At 35.8% G+C, this 15,444-nt stretch overlaps 4 protein-coding genes and 1 long non-coding RNA gene across 7 annotated transcripts; 3 read left to right on the top strand and 2 right to left on the bottom strand.

The window, feature by feature from the left end:
- Nucleotides 1-54: 54 nt before the first annotated feature.
- eRF1 (eukaryotic release factor 1) lies at nt 55-4,380 on the top strand. 2 transcript variants are annotated; one of them, XM_081982090.1, is made up of 9 exons: nt 55-209; nt 292-513; nt 787-962; nt 2,338-2,807; nt 2,860-2,993; nt 3,047-3,263; nt 3,315-3,462; nt 3,565-3,645; nt 3,803-4,380. In XM_081982090.1, exons 2-8 carry the CDS (start codon nt 428-430, stop codon nt 3,642-3,644), a joined length of 1,311 nt encoding a protein of 436 aa, XP_081838216.1. In that variant the 5' UTR covers nt 55-209; nt 292-427; the 3' UTR covers nt 3,645; nt 3,803-4,380. The 2 variants fall into 2 exon arrangements, with proteins under 2 accessions (XP_081838216.1, XP_081838215.1); XM_081982089.1 differs by lacking the exon at nt 3,565-3,645.
- On the bottom strand, nt 4,366-6,092 carry LOC145730739 (charged multivesicular body protein 7). The gene is made up of 2 exons (XM_081982092.1): nt 5,121-6,092; nt 4,366-5,066 (listed from the first exon to the last, which is right to left on the bottom strand). Exons 1-2 carry the CDS (start codon nt 5,937-5,939, stop codon nt 4,596-4,598), a joined length of 1,290 nt encoding a protein of 429 aa, XP_081838218.1. The 5' UTR covers nt 5,940-6,092; the 3' UTR covers nt 4,366-4,595.
- Nucleotides 6,093-6,147: 55 nt separating this feature from the next.
- LOC145730747 (protein Abitram) lies at nt 6,148-6,808 on the top strand. Its single transcript, XM_081982112.1, has one exon. The coding sequence runs from the start codon at nt 6,148-6,150 to the stop codon at nt 6,769-6,771; it is 624 nt and encodes a 207-aa protein (XP_081838238.1). The 3' UTR covers nt 6,772-6,808.
- Nucleotides 6,809-6,811: 3 nt separating this feature from the next.
- On the bottom strand, nt 6,812-15,420 carry Mekk1 (mitogen-activated protein kinase kinase kinase 4). Of its 2 annotated transcripts, none has more exons than XM_081982084.1 (20): nt 15,283-15,420; nt 14,847-15,051; nt 14,676-14,794; nt 14,206-14,389; nt 13,398-13,596; nt 13,170-13,339; nt 12,810-13,035; nt 12,344-12,751; nt 12,075-12,291; nt 11,635-12,019; nt 11,437-11,581; nt 11,222-11,383; nt 11,050-11,170; nt 9,877-10,014; nt 9,530-9,749; nt 9,250-9,473; nt 9,011-9,198; nt 8,661-8,952; nt 8,498-8,604; nt 6,812-7,515 (listed from the first exon to the last, which is right to left on the bottom strand). In XM_081982084.1, the coding sequence occupies exons 2-20, from the start codon at nt 14,963-14,965 to the stop codon at nt 7,315-7,317; spliced, it is 3,825 nt and encodes a 1,274-aa protein (XP_081838210.1). In that variant the 5' UTR covers nt 14,966-15,051; nt 15,283-15,420; the 3' UTR covers nt 6,812-7,314. The 2 variants fall into 2 exon arrangements, with proteins under 2 accessions (XP_081838210.1, XP_081838209.1); XM_081982083.1 differs by lacking the exon at nt 15,283-15,420 and adding an exon at nt 15,128-15,270.
- Nucleotides 14,831-15,319, top strand: LOC145730750 (uncharacterized). The gene is made up of 2 exons (XR_014178675.1): nt 14,831-14,969; nt 15,023-15,319. It is a non-coding gene; the product is annotated as an uncharacterized LOC145730750 (long non-coding RNA).
- Nucleotides 15,421-15,444: the final 24 nt, after the last annotated feature.

Below are 15,444 nucleotides of genomic sequence, written 5' to 3'. Positions count from 1 at the left end.
TGAATGTAGGTGTTTTCTTCTCTGTTGACATGTTTGTAGTAGTTGCTTGCCTTTTAAACTTGGAAGAGTAGAGTTAACTTGACTCTGACATGACATACATCAATGTCATTAAATTTTGGGAGAAATTTCCATTAGGAACACGCTTTTCTTTTGGATTTCCCCTTGCTGGTTCTTATTTCTGGCTCCCTTTGTTTCAGTAAAATATTTGGGTAAGCACCCGTGTTATTAGTGTTACCAGTTAACAGACGTTCCGAATTCGATTTTGTCACTGAACGAGGTTTGTTATTCCAGTTAGAACCAGTTAGAGGTGCATTGAAACCAGTAAAGAAGTGACTGGGACAAAAAGTTCATCGGCATTAGTAAATCACGCTATCCTCATAGGAGTCACAGGTATCCACTCCCATTATAAAGTTTTTCGTTTACGAGAATGTCTGGAGAGGAAACGTCCGCCGATCGTAACGTAGAAATATGGAAAATAAAGAAACTGATCAAGAGCTTGGAATTGGCAAGGGGGTGAGTAATGATGTGGCAAACATATTGTCTGTTAAATTACCAGTTTATTTGGTTTTTAAATGCTTTGTTTCACTGGAATAACTAGTTTAGTAACTGCTGATTGATTGTCTTTTTTCAACATTCTATCTGGAGTAGTCCAAAATCAATTTCCACTAGTTGCTTTAAGTAGGAAATCCTATCAGTTAGCAAACTCTGTACTGACCTAAATAACTTTAATGACCCATAATCAAATAGTGAATGTTGGGGTCAAAAACTTTTTGGTTTGTATTTCAGAAATGGAACCAGTATGATATCTCTCATAATCCCTCCCAAGGATCAAATATCAAGAGTCAGTAAGATGTTGGCTGATGAATTTGGAACAGCATCAAATATTAAGTCTCGCGTGAACAGACTGTCTGTATTGGGTGCCATTACTTCTGTGCAACACCGTCTAAAACTATACACTAAAGGTTTGTATAAGTTTCTAAGTTATCTTACCAGTCTTAAATCAAAAAAGAAGTGAACCCCTCACCTCCCCTACTTTCAAGCTATAATTATGATTTTTGTGGCCATTTTTTGTTTTATTATAATGCTTCAAGTTCTCTAAATACTGTAAATTTTGTATAGCAAAATTGGGTACTTCAATTAATTTCCTGCTGAGGTTTTTTGTTCATTTTAACTAAATTATGTTCTGCAAGTCAAATTTAACAACTTGGTGAGTTTGTGACCTGATTTCTGTTGTAGAATTGTTTTTTTTTAATTCTCTTGCATTGTTTACTAGACTTGATTATAATAAAAATGGAACCCTGGACAACAAAATACCTTAAAAGATTAATTTTCACAGGAAGTATATTGAATACCAAGTCTGTAAGTAAGTGGCAATTTTTAGGTTTTCAGTTATATTCTAGTATTTAGGGGCCTCTGGTAATTTTAAACAATTCTTATACAAAGTTTAGAACACTTGTTGAAGCCCCTGGCTCTTTTAAAATGTCTTCAATAGCATTTAGAGGTCTATGGAACTTTCAAAACTGTGCTAGAGGCCTCTGCCAATTTAAAACAACTCTGGAAATGTTCAACACACTTGAAGCAGCTTTTGGCACTTGTTAGAAGGTTCTGATTAGTATTTAGAGGTTTATGGAGTTTTGAAAATGGCCCTAGAGGCCTCTGGAAATTTAAAACCGTTCTAGGAAAGTTTAAGACAGTTGTAGAGGGCTTTTGAACTTTTGAGAAGTTCTCAGTATTATTTAAAGGTTTTGGCACATTCAAAAGGTTCCTAGAGGTCTTTGACAGTTTAAAACAACTTTGTAAAGGTTTAAGACACTTGAAGAAGGTTTTAGAAGGTTCTGAATAGTATTTAGAGGTTTATGGAACTTTGAAAATGGCCCTAGAGGGCTATGGAACTTTTCAGAAGTTCTCACTAGTATTTAGAGGTCTTTGGCACATTCAAAAGGTTCCTAGAGGCCTTTGACAGTTTAAAACAACTCTAAAAGTTTAAGACACTTGAAGAAGCTTTTAGAAGTTTTTAGAAGGTTCTGAATAGTATTTAGAGGTTTATGGAACTTTGAAAATGGCCCTAGAGGCCTCTGGCAATTTAAAACAGTTCTAGGAAAGTTTAAGACAGTTGTAGAGGGCTATTGAACTTTTGAGAAGTTCTCAGTAGTATTTAGAGGTATTTGGCACATTCAAAATGTTCCTAGAGGCCTTTGACAGTTTAAAACAACTCTCTAAAGGTTTAAGACACTTGTAGAAGCTTCTGGCACTTTCAAAATGGCTCTAAAGGTTTCTCCACTTCCACCCAAATACACTTAAAATAATTGCCAACTAAATGAGGAGTTTTTATTTTAGTGCCACCAAACGGTTTAGTAATCTATTGCGGCACAATAGTGACGGATGAGGGTAAAGAAAAGAAAGTCAACATCGATTTTGAGCCATTCAAACCCATCAATACATCTCTCTATTTGTGCGACAATAAATTCCACACTGAGGCACTTACTGCCTTGTTGGCCGACGACAACAAGTTCGGTTTCATAGTGATGGACGGTAATGGAGCGTTGTTTGGTACGTTGCAAGGAAACACTAGAGAGGTGTTGCACAAATTCACGGTCGACCTGCCGAAAAAACACGGCAGAGGCGGTCAGTCCGCGTTGCGTTTCGCCCGTTTGAGAATGGAAAAGCGGCACAATTACGTGAGAAAAGTGGCCGAAGTGGCCACACAACTGTTTATCACCAACGATAAACCGAACATTGCCGGTCTAATTTTGGCCGGTAGCGCGGACTTTAAGACTGAACTTAGTCAATCTGATATGTTTGATCCTGTAAGTTGGTTTGGGGGATTTGTATCACATTCTTAACTGTCTAATTTTGTAGAGGTTACAAGCTAAAGTAATTAAATTAGTTGATGTTTCTTATGGTGGGGAAAATGGTTTCAATCAAGCTATAGAATTAGCAGCAGAATCTTTGCAAAACGTTAAGTTCATTCAAGAAAAGAAACTTATTGGAAGGTATGCTTTCAAATTGATACTCATCATAATCACTAACATGATTTGTTGTGTAGATATTTCGATGAAATTAGTCAAGACACTGGAAAGTATTGTTTTGGAGTAGAAGACACGTTGAGGGGCTTGGAATTGGGTTCGGTTGAAACGTTGATTTGCTGGGAAAATCTCGATATTCAAAGATACGTTCTTAAAAACCACGCGACGGGGACAGAAACGGTGCTGCATTTAACTCCGGAACAAGAGAAAGACAAAACCCATTTCACGGACAAAGAGGTTCGTCCAAATAAAATTTAATTAACTGAATTGTAGTAAATTGAATTTCAGACCGGGGTCGAATTGGAGCTGGTCGAGTGTCAGCCGTTGCTAGAATGGCTGGCAAACAACTACAAAAACTTTGGCGCTACCCTAGAAATTATCACTGACAAATCTCAAGAAGGCTCTCAATTTGTACGAGGTTTTGGTGGAATTGGCGGTGAGTAAACGTTGTTCCTATATCCTATTAGGCGGTTTTTCACGTTATTGTCGAAATTAATTTTGAACGCGTTTTTATTCACGCGGCCAATGGAAATGACAGGGATTCTACGTTACAAAGTCGATTTTCAGTCGCTACAGGCCGATGAGCCTCTAGATGACTTTGATCTTGATGATTATTAAGGTTGGTATGTGGTTTTGTAGAGTTTGTGTTTTGCAAAGCCAATTATCATACACTTGCTGTTCCCTGATTTTATTTCAATTTAAAATAGTGTAGTTTCTGTATTAATAGTATATTTACAGACACTGCAATGTGTATAATGACTGTTTTGTGTTTGCAGGTCTCCTCAGATACAAGGTCGATTTCCAGAGTTTGCAACTGGACGAGCTAGACGCCGGAGAATTTGATGTGGATGATTATTAAATTAGATTGTTTTTTTGGTGTTTCAACCACAATAATTCAATATTTGACAACGGTGCCCTTATATTCACTATACTGAACCATTTATAATGCAGTTTACGGTCAAATTTCAAAACGTTTTCTATTAAAAGATGTAAAAATCTATTTAGATATTGTGTCAAGAACATAGTGTTATATTGTTGCAGTTTTCATTATTTTTTATTATAACGCTCATTTTGTGGTATACCAGTCAGATATGATTAATTATTGTAAATTTTGTCAGGTATAAATGAAATTATCCCCCACAAACTGACTTACCATTTTGTTAATTATTCAGAAAATAAAGGTTAATTTTCCAAACATTCCCTCAGTAACAGGTTGTTTCAGTTTTGGAGGGCAACTCGCAGTAATTAGTGCTTTGTCCGATTACTGTTTGGACAAAACGTGTTGTGGCAATAGAATCTGCGCTGATGGTGTAATTATTGTAATGACCAAAATAAAAAATTTTTGTAAACAAAACCGTTTATTTATTTAATAGAGAGATTATACAAAAACAAAGTTTAAAATAGGACCAGTTATCCCAATATTAATGACACAATATTATACAAATCAAATATAAGGTCATTCCAAGAATGCAGATGCAAGATTAATTTAATTAAACTTGAAACACTCCACAAAATGCTTAATTCCTTTCAATTCAAAATTATGAAATTTAATCCCATCATGCATAAAACTTATGTGGCTTCTTGTAAAGTTACTTCAGGTGAGTCATTTGGAACTGCTGGTAAATTGATTGACAAATTCTCAAACCTCTTCTCAAGATCATCACTCTCACCACTATTGTCATTAGGTGGTTGATCTTGATTTGTCAAATCGGACTTCATTAATTCCTCCAATTCCTGCTCTAAGGCTGATGTCTCTTCATCTAAAGTTGGCGAACGTGCCAAAGCAGCTTGAATATCATCATGAGTGTCCAGTGCTTCACCCAGTTTTAGCATTGTTTCATCAACTGCTTCTTCACTCATTCCTGTGTCAGCATAAGTGGTATTAAACGCGTCCAAGGCGTTTTTGTAAGCTTCCCAAACGTGTGCATTAGTGTGGGTTCCTTTGAGTTGCTCCAGACAGTTTTGCACATTGTGTAGGGCACTGGCTTTTTTGTCTAGTTGTTTTTCTAACTGGTGTTTTTTTACTAGGCAACTTTTAGCCTAAAACATTCTCTAAGTAAGAAAGCAAGAACTTTATTAATACCATACACTTACCAATTGTTTGTGCTTTTTCTGCAAATGACTTTTAGCTTCTTCAACACATTTATCAATTTGATCCTCCAAGTCTTCAACATGTTTTGAGATTAACTTTTCATTTTGTTCTAAAGTGTGAATACCAACATCCACATCAGTAATAGGAGTGACAGAATGCCCATCTCCAAACTTTATCAACAATTTATCCAGCTCATTTTTCCCACTGTCATTCTGCAACATTTTTACTGAAATTTTCTGTTGATTTTCCAAATAATGCAGCAACAATTTGAAATTTTCAGTATTAGCATTATCAGAACTGTAGTTTAAAGCTGCTAGTAGTTCCTTGAAGGTCAAAACTTTATTCTTAAAGTTTTGTGGTATCATGAGGAGCAATTCCTCACTTTTATTTTTCACCACCTCTAAATGTACATACTGGCCATTTATAGTAGGAAAAATGCTTTTTTTGACGGTATTGTAGGACCAGCTAAGAGGACGCTTGATCACCACATCAGTCAACCAACCACTCCAAGTGTGGGAGACTTTCCTCAAAAACAAATCCATCACTTCAACTTCATGATTTCTAATCATATCATTTAGCACTTCACTTAAACATGGTGGAGGCCTACCGTGTCTAATAAAGACTTCATTCAGTGAGGATAGGGTAAAATGGTATTTGTTGGTGGTTTCACAGTAGATTTTAATGATGGACTTCCAAGTAGTAATTTTGTCCTCCCAGTCCTTGGAGTTGACACTTCTGTTTCTTAAAGGGGCAAATAGTACGTTCTGGCGATTTTCATCTTTAAGACACTCCGGTAATTTGTTTTCAGGTATTCCAAACATTTTAACAAATTTTTTTAAGATGAAAAAGCATTATATTTTTGTTTTGTACCTCAATGTTTTGGTTTTTGACAGCTGTCAGTTTAAGTAGTAAGGTTAGGTGCAGAAAGTCTTCTTTTTAAGTTGAAGATTTTCTTGGAAATAACCTTAATTGAAGTCAACAACGTAAACACAAACAAAAAGTAACTTTTTTATTTAAAAAAACTAGAAAATGAATCAAACTGATGATGACAAAGAAATCCTGGACACTATTGAACGACTGTCGGTTCCAATTTTAGACAGCATTTCTGCCGAAGCAATTGAAAACTTCCAGCCATACCATGAGCGATACTACGACAACCGATACTGCACAAGTTTCAACACTGAAGCAGAAAACCACGACGTAATCCTACGATTTCACACCAACAAACTTGTACTTATATCAATAGCACACGGACACGACATATTCCGGCACAACTACACTATAGAGCGAATCAATTTTAATATAAACGGTGAGGACAGATCAAACATAACGATATCGGGAAAGAAAAAGGCCGGGGCGAAAAAATTGTCTAAAAACACCATTCTGTGCTCTATAAAGTGCAAAGACGTGGATAAAGAGTACCCAGTATATTGCTGCATTCCAGCTTCACTGATTGAAGTGAACCATCTTGTAGTGGAGAATCCCAATTTACTGATTACAAATTATAAAAAATTAGGTTATATTGCAGTGTTAAATCCACAAAGATTTGGCCGGAATTCAAATTCAATTGACAATTTGATTGTTGACTTAAAGTTGTTAACTGAAGAGGATTATAAGGCTTATGTAAAATCAAGAGTTGAGGGGAAAACATGATGTTAAGTTTTTGTATAAAATAAATTTTTACAACCAACTGTTCAATGTTTAATCTCATTAGCACCTTTTATTTCCAATTCCTGTCATGCTTACAGTTTCTGATTGGTCAAGAAAAAGCTTTTTTACCAATCACAAACTGTCCACTGTGATTTAAGATACACTTACCATTAATCTGAACAAAAGCCTTAAAACAGCTTATTCTTGTCCTAATGCTAAAATTTTTTATTCAGTTAAAACATACAATTGCATAAACTCTACTAACATTTGTCTGTAAATTTAAACAATAACCTGAAACATTTAAGTTCACTTTAATGTAAAGTGTTGACAGTCAACTATAAAATAGGAATGTAAAATTTGGCTAATCTAAAAATATCTAAAGCTAGTTAAAATTTGAAATCTACACTTGAAACTGTTTTCTAAAAGCTTTTCTTATCAATAACAAAATAGTAGTAGTAAAAATATAGTCTAAATAGAATAACAGTCTCCAACCTACCATTAATATACTGCCACTTTTATCACAAGACTGTTACTCCAAAAAATACTTTAGATTAAATCATCCCCTACCTTGACAAAGTTGTGCGCGAGTAGTTCTTGTGCAGTCGCGCGCTCTTTGGGATTGTGCTTGAAACAGAGATGAAGAAAATCGAGTCCTTCTTCAATCATGTTGTCAGGTGGATCGGGGCTTTGCCCCATGCCCACTTTGAACATGATCTGATAATTTGAGTCATACTGGGCCCAAGGGCGCTAAAAATCAAGTTGGAGTAAACAATTTAAAGGCCGTTTTAGACTATCCAATTTCTTATACAAGATCTTGAACAATAGATTGAAACAAACTTGCAGCAAATCTTGGTTCCTATCAAATTTTATATTGTTTTACATTACAGCCAAGATATGATCCTATATTGGATGCAATCAGACAGAGAAATGCTTTCTTTATGTCATTAGTGTCATTCCTAATGACGTTACTGTTTTTGGACTGGTTTTTAATTAATTAAGAAAAGTCATATAGTCAAAATTTTACCCTTTGAGAATGACGTCAAGCAGGTGAAAAAACACGCATGTCTGGAATTAGATCACAAATTTTAACCTACAAATGCTTTGAAAAATGAGTGATCATGAGAGTTTCAGTTGACATCTGGAAACTGTTTCTTTTCGTACTCGAAAAAAAGCAGCACATTTAGAATTAGCATTTGGGCCTTCTCATTGTAGCGCAGCATTTTTATACCTTTGATATTCGTTTAAATCAAAGTGACAGTAAATGTCAACGTTTTTAATTTGACAGGACGACAAAATTAACAACGTGCCTTTTTTGCTAAAATTGTTTATTTCATATGTTTGATATGCGATAAACAAAGATGTAAAAAGATGACGTCATTCTCAAAAGGTAAAAATCCAACTATAGATGATCTAAATCAAATGTTCTATTCTCCTGTTTGCTTCAGTACTCCTCTCGTAACGTAACTAAACCTTTCTAAGACGGTTTCTTTCAAACTCAATTTTATTGAAGATTAGAAAATTGCTTTTTTTCTGTTGGCCCCATACGCATATAATTGGCCTAGAAATTGGTTGAAAAATAGAACCGGGTCTATTTTTCGTCCATTTTTCAATCCTAATCAATTTTCGGGCTAATTTACTGTATGACGCTATTCAATCTCTCTTAGACAGAAAATTGTTCAATATAAAAAATTTAATAGTCTAAAACGGTCCTAAGACTAATTAGACTTACCTTGGCAGACGCCATTTCGATTACCACGCACCCTACCGACCAAATATCGGCTGCACGCCCATGTCCTTCGTTCATGTTTTTTGTAAATACTTCCGGAGCCATGTAAGCTACAATAGATCAAGTCAAATAATGCAATTTGATTTAAATGACTCAAGATTACTACCTTGGGTTCCAACAAAACCTTGCAATTCCCCGGGCATGGTTGAGTTGCTCTTTATTTTGGCGGCGCAACCAAAATCTCCAATTTTCAAACAATTTCCCTCTTGCGTTAAAAATATATTGGCGGGCTTTATGTCGCGGTGAACAATGCCGTGCTCGTGCAGGCAAGCCACGCCGCATAGTAGCTGGCACGTGTATTTGCGCACCAGCAACTCGGGCAAACCATTTTCAGTTGCGTTGATTAAGTTTTCTAAAGTGCCTTCGGCGCAAAATTCCATAAACAGTAACAGTTTGTCCTGCAAGAATTCCATGAACGTTAAAAACAAATTTGGTTATTAACCACTGGACACTTACGGTGTACACCTCAACGCCGTAATATTTAACCAAATTTCTATGAGAAATTCCTTCCAAAATTTTCATTTCGTCCGAAACGCGTTTTATTGTAACAGAGTCATTGTGTTGTAGAGCAATTTCTTTCACAGCCATCATTTCACCCGTATTGTTATTTACGGCGGTGTAAACTTTACCAAATCGTCCCTGCCCTGAGAGTGTTGTTATTGTGACTGACTTCAATGCAAAAAACAAAAACTTACCAATTTTAATACCCCTTTGCCAGGAGAATGTAACATTACGCCTCCTTACGTGATTTTTCTTCTCCGTGCTAAACTGCAAAACTTTCCCTATAAGTTGTTCTTTGTGCAGTTTTTCATCAATTCTACACTCTAACGACTCGATAGCGTCCTGAACTCGTTCCGCGTGAACTTTCGGTGGTAGTTTTATTTTCACTACGCTCGGAGATCGTTCTTCTTTTATCACACTGTAAACAATCAGTGTTAAAAACCCACAGATACTTGGGACAGTGACGGTGACTACCTGGAGTTTGAGGTAAAACTAATAGTCAAACTGTCCAAAGAATCTCCGCTAGGAGACTGTTGTTCCATGCTAGTTTTACGAATTGGTGCCGATCTTTGGCTTTTATACGTCGGTCTGGGACTCGGGGATGATCCTCTGGACTTGGAACGGATATGGTCTAAGGACATACGTGGTGAGGCTGAATAGAAACCGCTTTCTGGCGTTGAAGGCGCTGTTGTACCTAAATACGTTAATTTGTACCAAAAGTGATAAGAATCACACATTGTTATTTAACATAAATTAGTCAAAAGTACTTATTTCATTTATGTTTGCATGAATTATATTTTTTTTTATCTAATTGTACTTACCGATCAAATGAGATATGCAATCGTCCATAGTCTTCTTCAGATCCTCAAATTCGTCCTCGGTTAGGTATCTAGTGTTGGCTGGCTCGCACACCGTCAGTAAAAACTCCATTCCCTGATTGGCCCATCTCGGTCTCATTCCTAATATAAAAGGTATAGTCATTTCTCGTAGCATGTTCTTCTCTAGAAGGTTCTCAGTAGCATTTAGAGGTCTTTGGCACTTTAAAAATGATTCTATAGGCCTCTGGCAAATTTAAAACTGTTATAGGAAGGTTTAAGACACTTGTACAAGATTCTGGCACTTTTTAGCAGTTTCTCAGTAGCTATTAGAGGTCTCTAACACTTTCAAAATAGTTCTTGAAGCCTCTGGCAATTTAAAAGAGTTATAGGAAGGTTTAAGACACTTGTAGAAGTCCCTGGCACGTTTTAGTAGCTTCACAGTAGCTTGTAGAGGTCTCTGGCACATTCAAAATGGTCCTAGAGGTATCTCTGGCAGTTTGAAACAGTTATAGAAAGGTTTAAGACACTTGTAGAGGAATCTGGCAGTTTTTAGAAGATTCTTAGTAGTATTTAGAGGTCTTTGGCACTTTAAAAATGATTCTAAAGGCCTCTGGCAATTTAAAAGAGTTATAGGAAGGTTTAAGACACTTGCAGAAGCCTCTGGCACGTTTTAGCAGCTTTGCAGTAACTTGTAGAGGTCTCTCTGGCAATTTAAAATAGTTATAGAAAGGCTTAAGACATTCGTAGAGGAATCTTGCAGTTTTTAGAAGGTTCTTAGTAGCATTTAGAGGTCTTTGACACTTCAAAAATGATTCTAGAAGCCTCTGGCAATTTAAAACAGTTATAGAAAGGTTTAAGGCACTTGTAGAAGCTTCTGGCACTTTTTAGCAGTTTCTCAGTAGCTTTTACATTCTCTGGTACATTCAAAATGTTCATAAAGGCCTCTCTGACAATTTAAAACAGTTATGGGAAGGTTTAAGACACTTGTAGAGGACTCTGGCACTTCATCAATAAAATAAAAAGAGTAAAGCCCATTTAGGGAACACTATAGAAAGAAGGAAGGATTAATCAACAAAAATGTGTCACTAATTCAAGCAGTCTCAATTAAAACAAAAGAACTTGTTACTACTATTTTCTTAAACTGGTAAAATGAGTATTACAGTATCGACAACTTACCTCTTCCTCTTTCGCATCTTTCTGTAACAAAAGACATCCACAATTTAGCAAAATGAACCATACTGTAAACCACTTTATAGCGGTATTCCTGTGGCACGCCATCAGTCATCTCTTTGTAAAACTGAAATTTAATATTTTTTAATTTGATTGCAATTTGTGAAAAATGAGTTACCTCAAAACCAAAGCGGTAAATTTGCATTAGAATCTCCCTAATTCGGCTAGTTAGGGCATGCTTATCGGATTCGTCAAAAGCGTCTAAGGTAGTATAGTCAAAAAAGCTTTGTACTTTGGCTATTGCTTTGGGAATGATGCACTTAAAGGCGATAATTGAATTCTAAAACATTTTAAGATCACACAAAATGTAATAAGGTTTACACACCAGGTTACCTTCATGAAAATGGAGCTTTCTACATTGATATGCTGTAGACACTTTACTTTGTAGGATCTGATAAAGGCTAAAGTTTTCATGCTCATTTCCCTTTCATCATTGAACAAGCTTTGCAGTTCTCGGCAAATGTTAAACATTGTTTGCCTATTTAAAAACTCCAGTCAAAATAAAATAAGATCAAATAATCAATAAATTACTTCAAACTGTTCACATCCTCCTTGCTAATATCGCTGGAAAAGTCGTCAATTTTCTCTAACAACCTTTCAGCACTTCTTTCTAGAATTCTACCTAATATATTCGCATACTTATTGGCAAGCATTTCGTGACCGTTTTCGATGTGTTTCACCACAGTTAACGAAAATTCAAACTCCTCTTCGAGGAGGCTTTTTTGCAACGTGTTGTGGTGCAGCAACACCCAATGCTCCAGATATTCGAGATAGTCCTTAAACACTTTAGTCATGCACGCATCGAACGTTTCCAAAGTTTTCTGTTGAGAATCGGGTACCGTATTTTCGGTACCCGATATTATGGCTGCAATGTATTTATTGATGCGATTACGTTCTCTAACGGCCACACGCAAACCTGAAAATTTATGCTTCACACACGCACACAAGAATTGAACAGTTAAGTTAAATACCCTCTTTAAGTTCTCTCATTAATTGTCTGACACTTAACGGTGAAGGATTTTCAGGTTTTTGCTCCAATCGCATTTGCAAATACTCTTTAATGACTTCTAGTGGCACCCCCGACAAAAAGAAAAACATTGACCTGTAAGAAGGTAAATCCAGATTTTTAGCTTCAGGACTCCAACTTCCATATCTGATCAATTCTTCCTCTTGTGTATCACATATCACCTTAAATGAATAAGTTACTATCTGCTAAGGTAGGATTATTTCAATACAATACTTTTGAAAATATGTCCATGTCATCCGGTTTATCTAAAGTCAACTGCACTTTATGCAACACATTGTAATGGAGGGCCTCCAAGAAAGTCAAGCTCTTGTGCAGTGCTCTAGTTTTCAGAATATTCTCAATATACCTCCTGTAGGGGCTTATATTACTGTGATCCTTCTTTGAAATTAATAATGCCAAAGGCACAATATTATACAAATCGTTTTTCATCAAAACACTTCCTTCACTCATAGAAGATCCGACGCTGTTATTGCTATCAGAGGACGAGCCCGAAGACATTTCATCGGACATAACCGGCCAATTGCCCGACTTTGATTCTAAACAAAGCACTAAACGAGCCAAAATATTCAATTTTAGTCTTTGCATTTCTGTCATGTTGAACCACAAACTTATCGCTTTTACCTAGAAATGTTAATCATTCAAAAAATACCGTGTTTTGATGACTTTTGAGCTTACTGACCCTACACACAAACTCAGGACTGTTATACAGTGGATACAGTTCTGCAAAAGCTTTAGAGGATGGAAATAAAGACTCGGCTTCTTGGAGTCTTTTCATTAAATCCTCGATTTCCTTTAAAGCGTCATTTTGAGCTTCCATACATGAACAACAGTAAATAGAATTACAGCCAGGACAGTCGTCTTCGACGCCACTGTCGCTGTTTTGTGAACTATATTTTTTTGGATGCCTAAAATGAGGTATCGGCTTAAAACCTTTGACTTCTGCCAATACAGTATCAGGAAGAGTTTGTGATTGGTCAAGAAAAACAGCCGCTTTTTTGGCCAATCACAAACAACCTGTAGACTTGTTTTAATGACCAACCTCTTAAAACGATAGTTCATAATATTTTGCAAAAGTGGCTCCACCGACTCCCTAGCAGAACAAAGGTACTCATCTTCTTCAATCGGAGTCCGATCAGCGTGATATGCTTGCAATTCCAACCAAATTAAATCCTTAAGCTCTGTTTGCCAAATTGATTCTTCCCTGCTCATCTAATTCGCCAAAATCAATTATGCCGATCATCTAACTCAACTATAGCAACAAACTTACGCCTCTCCGCGGAGTTTTTTCCTCTTTACCCATACCCATACGAATCAACAAGCTTAAAGTCTGGTAAAAATCAACTCTGCTTTGCGGACATTCTGTGGTGGAAATTTCTTTGTGGAGAGTCTTTCTTTCATCCACATCGGCTTTTTTTTCTATTGACTGTTTGTGACAAGGCAAAGTGCGTCCAGATAAACACATAAACCTGTCAGGAATTTGCTGATTTAATGATGCCAATTTGGTATTAAAAGTAAAGACATTTCAGTTAAAAGTATTGATTTGTACAATGTTCCACAGTGATCGTAATAAATGTGTGTCTTAAACCTTCCTAAAACTGTTTTAAATTGCCAGAGGCCTCTAAGGTCATTTTGAAAGTGTCAGAGACCTCGAAATGCTACTGGGAACCATCTTAAGAGTGCCAGAGGGTTCTACAAGGGTTTTAAACCTTCCTAGAGCTGTTTTAAATTGGCAGAGGCCTTTGGAACCATTTTGAAAGTGTCAGAGACCTATAAATGCTACTGAAAACCAGCAATGTGTGACTAAAGTATCAGAGACCTCTACAAGTGTTCTAAACCTTCTAAAAATTGTTTAATTGTTGGTATACATATAAACATTGATTTTTTTGCTGGTGATTGTGACCCAACACTCAGAAGTCACTGAACTGACTATAGTTTTATGATAACAGCTTTTAGCCACATTTTTCATAGTACCAAAGTTACCATTAAAAAGTTACTTTTCTCATTGCATACCAATATACTAATTCAGGTAAAAATACAGAGTATACAGTACAAATTCATATTAGTGTATTACTAACCTTTTGCAACTTTCAATAGAATAACTGGGAGTTTTAGGTTCATAACTCCCATTCCAATTGTCTTGTTCACTTTTCCTTGTCACTGAATGGTTAGAAGCCTGAGCACTGGCAATATCAAGCTTTAAATCCCTTTCAGAACCACGAAGCAGTTTTAACTGCCTCTTGTTACTTCTTTTACCAGTACCTATAAAATTAGTTACACCACATAGATTAAAATAGGAAATACACAACTTTTATTAATGTTCATTGTGGGTGGTGTAATAACATTCATTAAGATTTATCACACTGACAAAGTGTAAATGAAACTCCTATCTATCAGTAATGCTCTGCATATTAATATCTATGCCATATTTTATTAGGAGGAAGCAAATATAGATTTCATAAAACATCAGAAATTTTGGTGGTTTAATGGAAGTGTGCCAAGATAAGCAAAGCCTTTTTAAATAATTGGTTTTCAATTTAGTTCTAACCTTGCTCAGAATCAGATTTATCAGCATTGGCTATCAACTCTTCATACATACTACTAACAGTGTTTCTGCGAGTCAATTGAGTTTTCCCTTTTTGACTTTTAGTAGTTGAGGTTTCCATCCTGTAAAAAACAATCAAACATGGACAACAACATTTACTTGAGTGAAGCTTACCCAGAGTATCTATGCTTTTTCTCTCTAGCTTTCCTGGATATTTTAGTTCTTGGAGGTGTTTTCCCATAAATATCCCCCCACACACTAATGTCATCATTTGGACTTAAATCCTCATCCATGGTGGTAATAATTAATAGTCCATTGCACTTATAAAGTTATAACTTATTTAATTACAGAGGAGTTTAAGAGAATAATCTGGTACAGCCTAAAGAAGACCCATATTAATCTATTGCATGATGCTGATAATGTTGCAATTTAACACCACTCAAAAAGTCACTCACTATTTACACAAATTATAGATAATTTCCAGGTATACAAGAATACTAAATTAAGCTAATCCTATGTTTAATCAAGGTTCCCACAAATAAACACGACTCAATAAACCACAGAAAGGTATGTGTTGGTAAACATTTTTACACAAAAGTATGTAACTTACAGTTTCGCTTTAATTGCCAATAAAAATGTTTAATTTATGTAATTTTATATACGTTTACATGATTTGTATGTATGTTGTAAGTTTAGAAAGTTAAAAAAAATTACAAAACATTACTTAAAAAATTTAAAGGTGTCAGAATCAAAACGTTATTTGGCATTTGGC

Source organism: Ips typographus, linkage group LG6, assembly GCF_016097725.1.
Source record: "Ips typographus isolate SLU linkage group LG6, UJ_Ityp_2.0, whole genome shotgun sequence".
Lineage (NCBI taxonomy): Eukaryota > Metazoa > Arthropoda > Insecta > Coleoptera > Curculionidae > Ips > Ips typographus.
This window is presented reverse-complemented; position numbering and strand designations above follow the sequence as displayed.

What these genes read in the sequence shown, in the direction of transcription:
- eRF1 (XM_081982089.1), top strand. Translation starts at nt 428, where the DNA reads ATGTCTGGAGAGGAAACGTCCGCCGATCGTAACGTAGAAATATGGAAA. An exon ending in TCTAAAACTATACACTAAAG is followed by an intron (nt 963 to 2,337) that starts GTTTGTATAAGT and finishes TTTTTATTTTAG; the next exon opens with TGCCACCAAACGGTTTAGTA. An exon ending in AATCTGATATGTTTGATCCT is followed by an intron (nt 2,808 to 2,859) that starts GTAAGTTGGTTT and finishes CTAATTTTGTAG; the next exon opens with AGGTTACAAGCTAAAGTAAT.
- LOC145730739 (XM_081982092.1), bottom strand. Translation starts at nt 5,939, where the DNA reads ATGTTTGGAATACCTGAAAACAAATTACCGGAGTGTCTTAAAGATGAA. An exon ending in AGAAAAAGCACAAACAATTG is followed by an intron (nt 5,067 to 5,120) that starts GTAAGTGTATGG and finishes AGAATGTTTTAG; the next exon opens with GCTAAAAGTTGCCTAGTAAA.
- LOC145730747 (XM_081982112.1), top strand. Translation starts at nt 6,148, where the DNA reads ATGAATCAAACTGATGATGACAAAGAAATCCTGGACACTATTGAACGA.
- Mekk1 (XM_081982084.1), bottom strand. Translation starts at nt 14,965, where the DNA reads ATGGATGAGGATTTAAGTCCAAATGATGACATTAGTGTGTGGGGGGAT. An exon ending in TCTATTGAAAGTTGCAAAAG is followed by an intron (nt 13,597 to 14,205) that starts GTTAGTAATACA and finishes AATTCCTGACAG; the next exon opens with GTTTATGTGTTTATCTGGAC. An exon ending in TTTACCGCTTTGGTTTTGAG is followed by an intron (nt 11,171 to 11,221) that starts GTAACTCATTTT and finishes ATTAAATTTCAG; the next exon opens with TTTTACAAAGAGATGACTGA.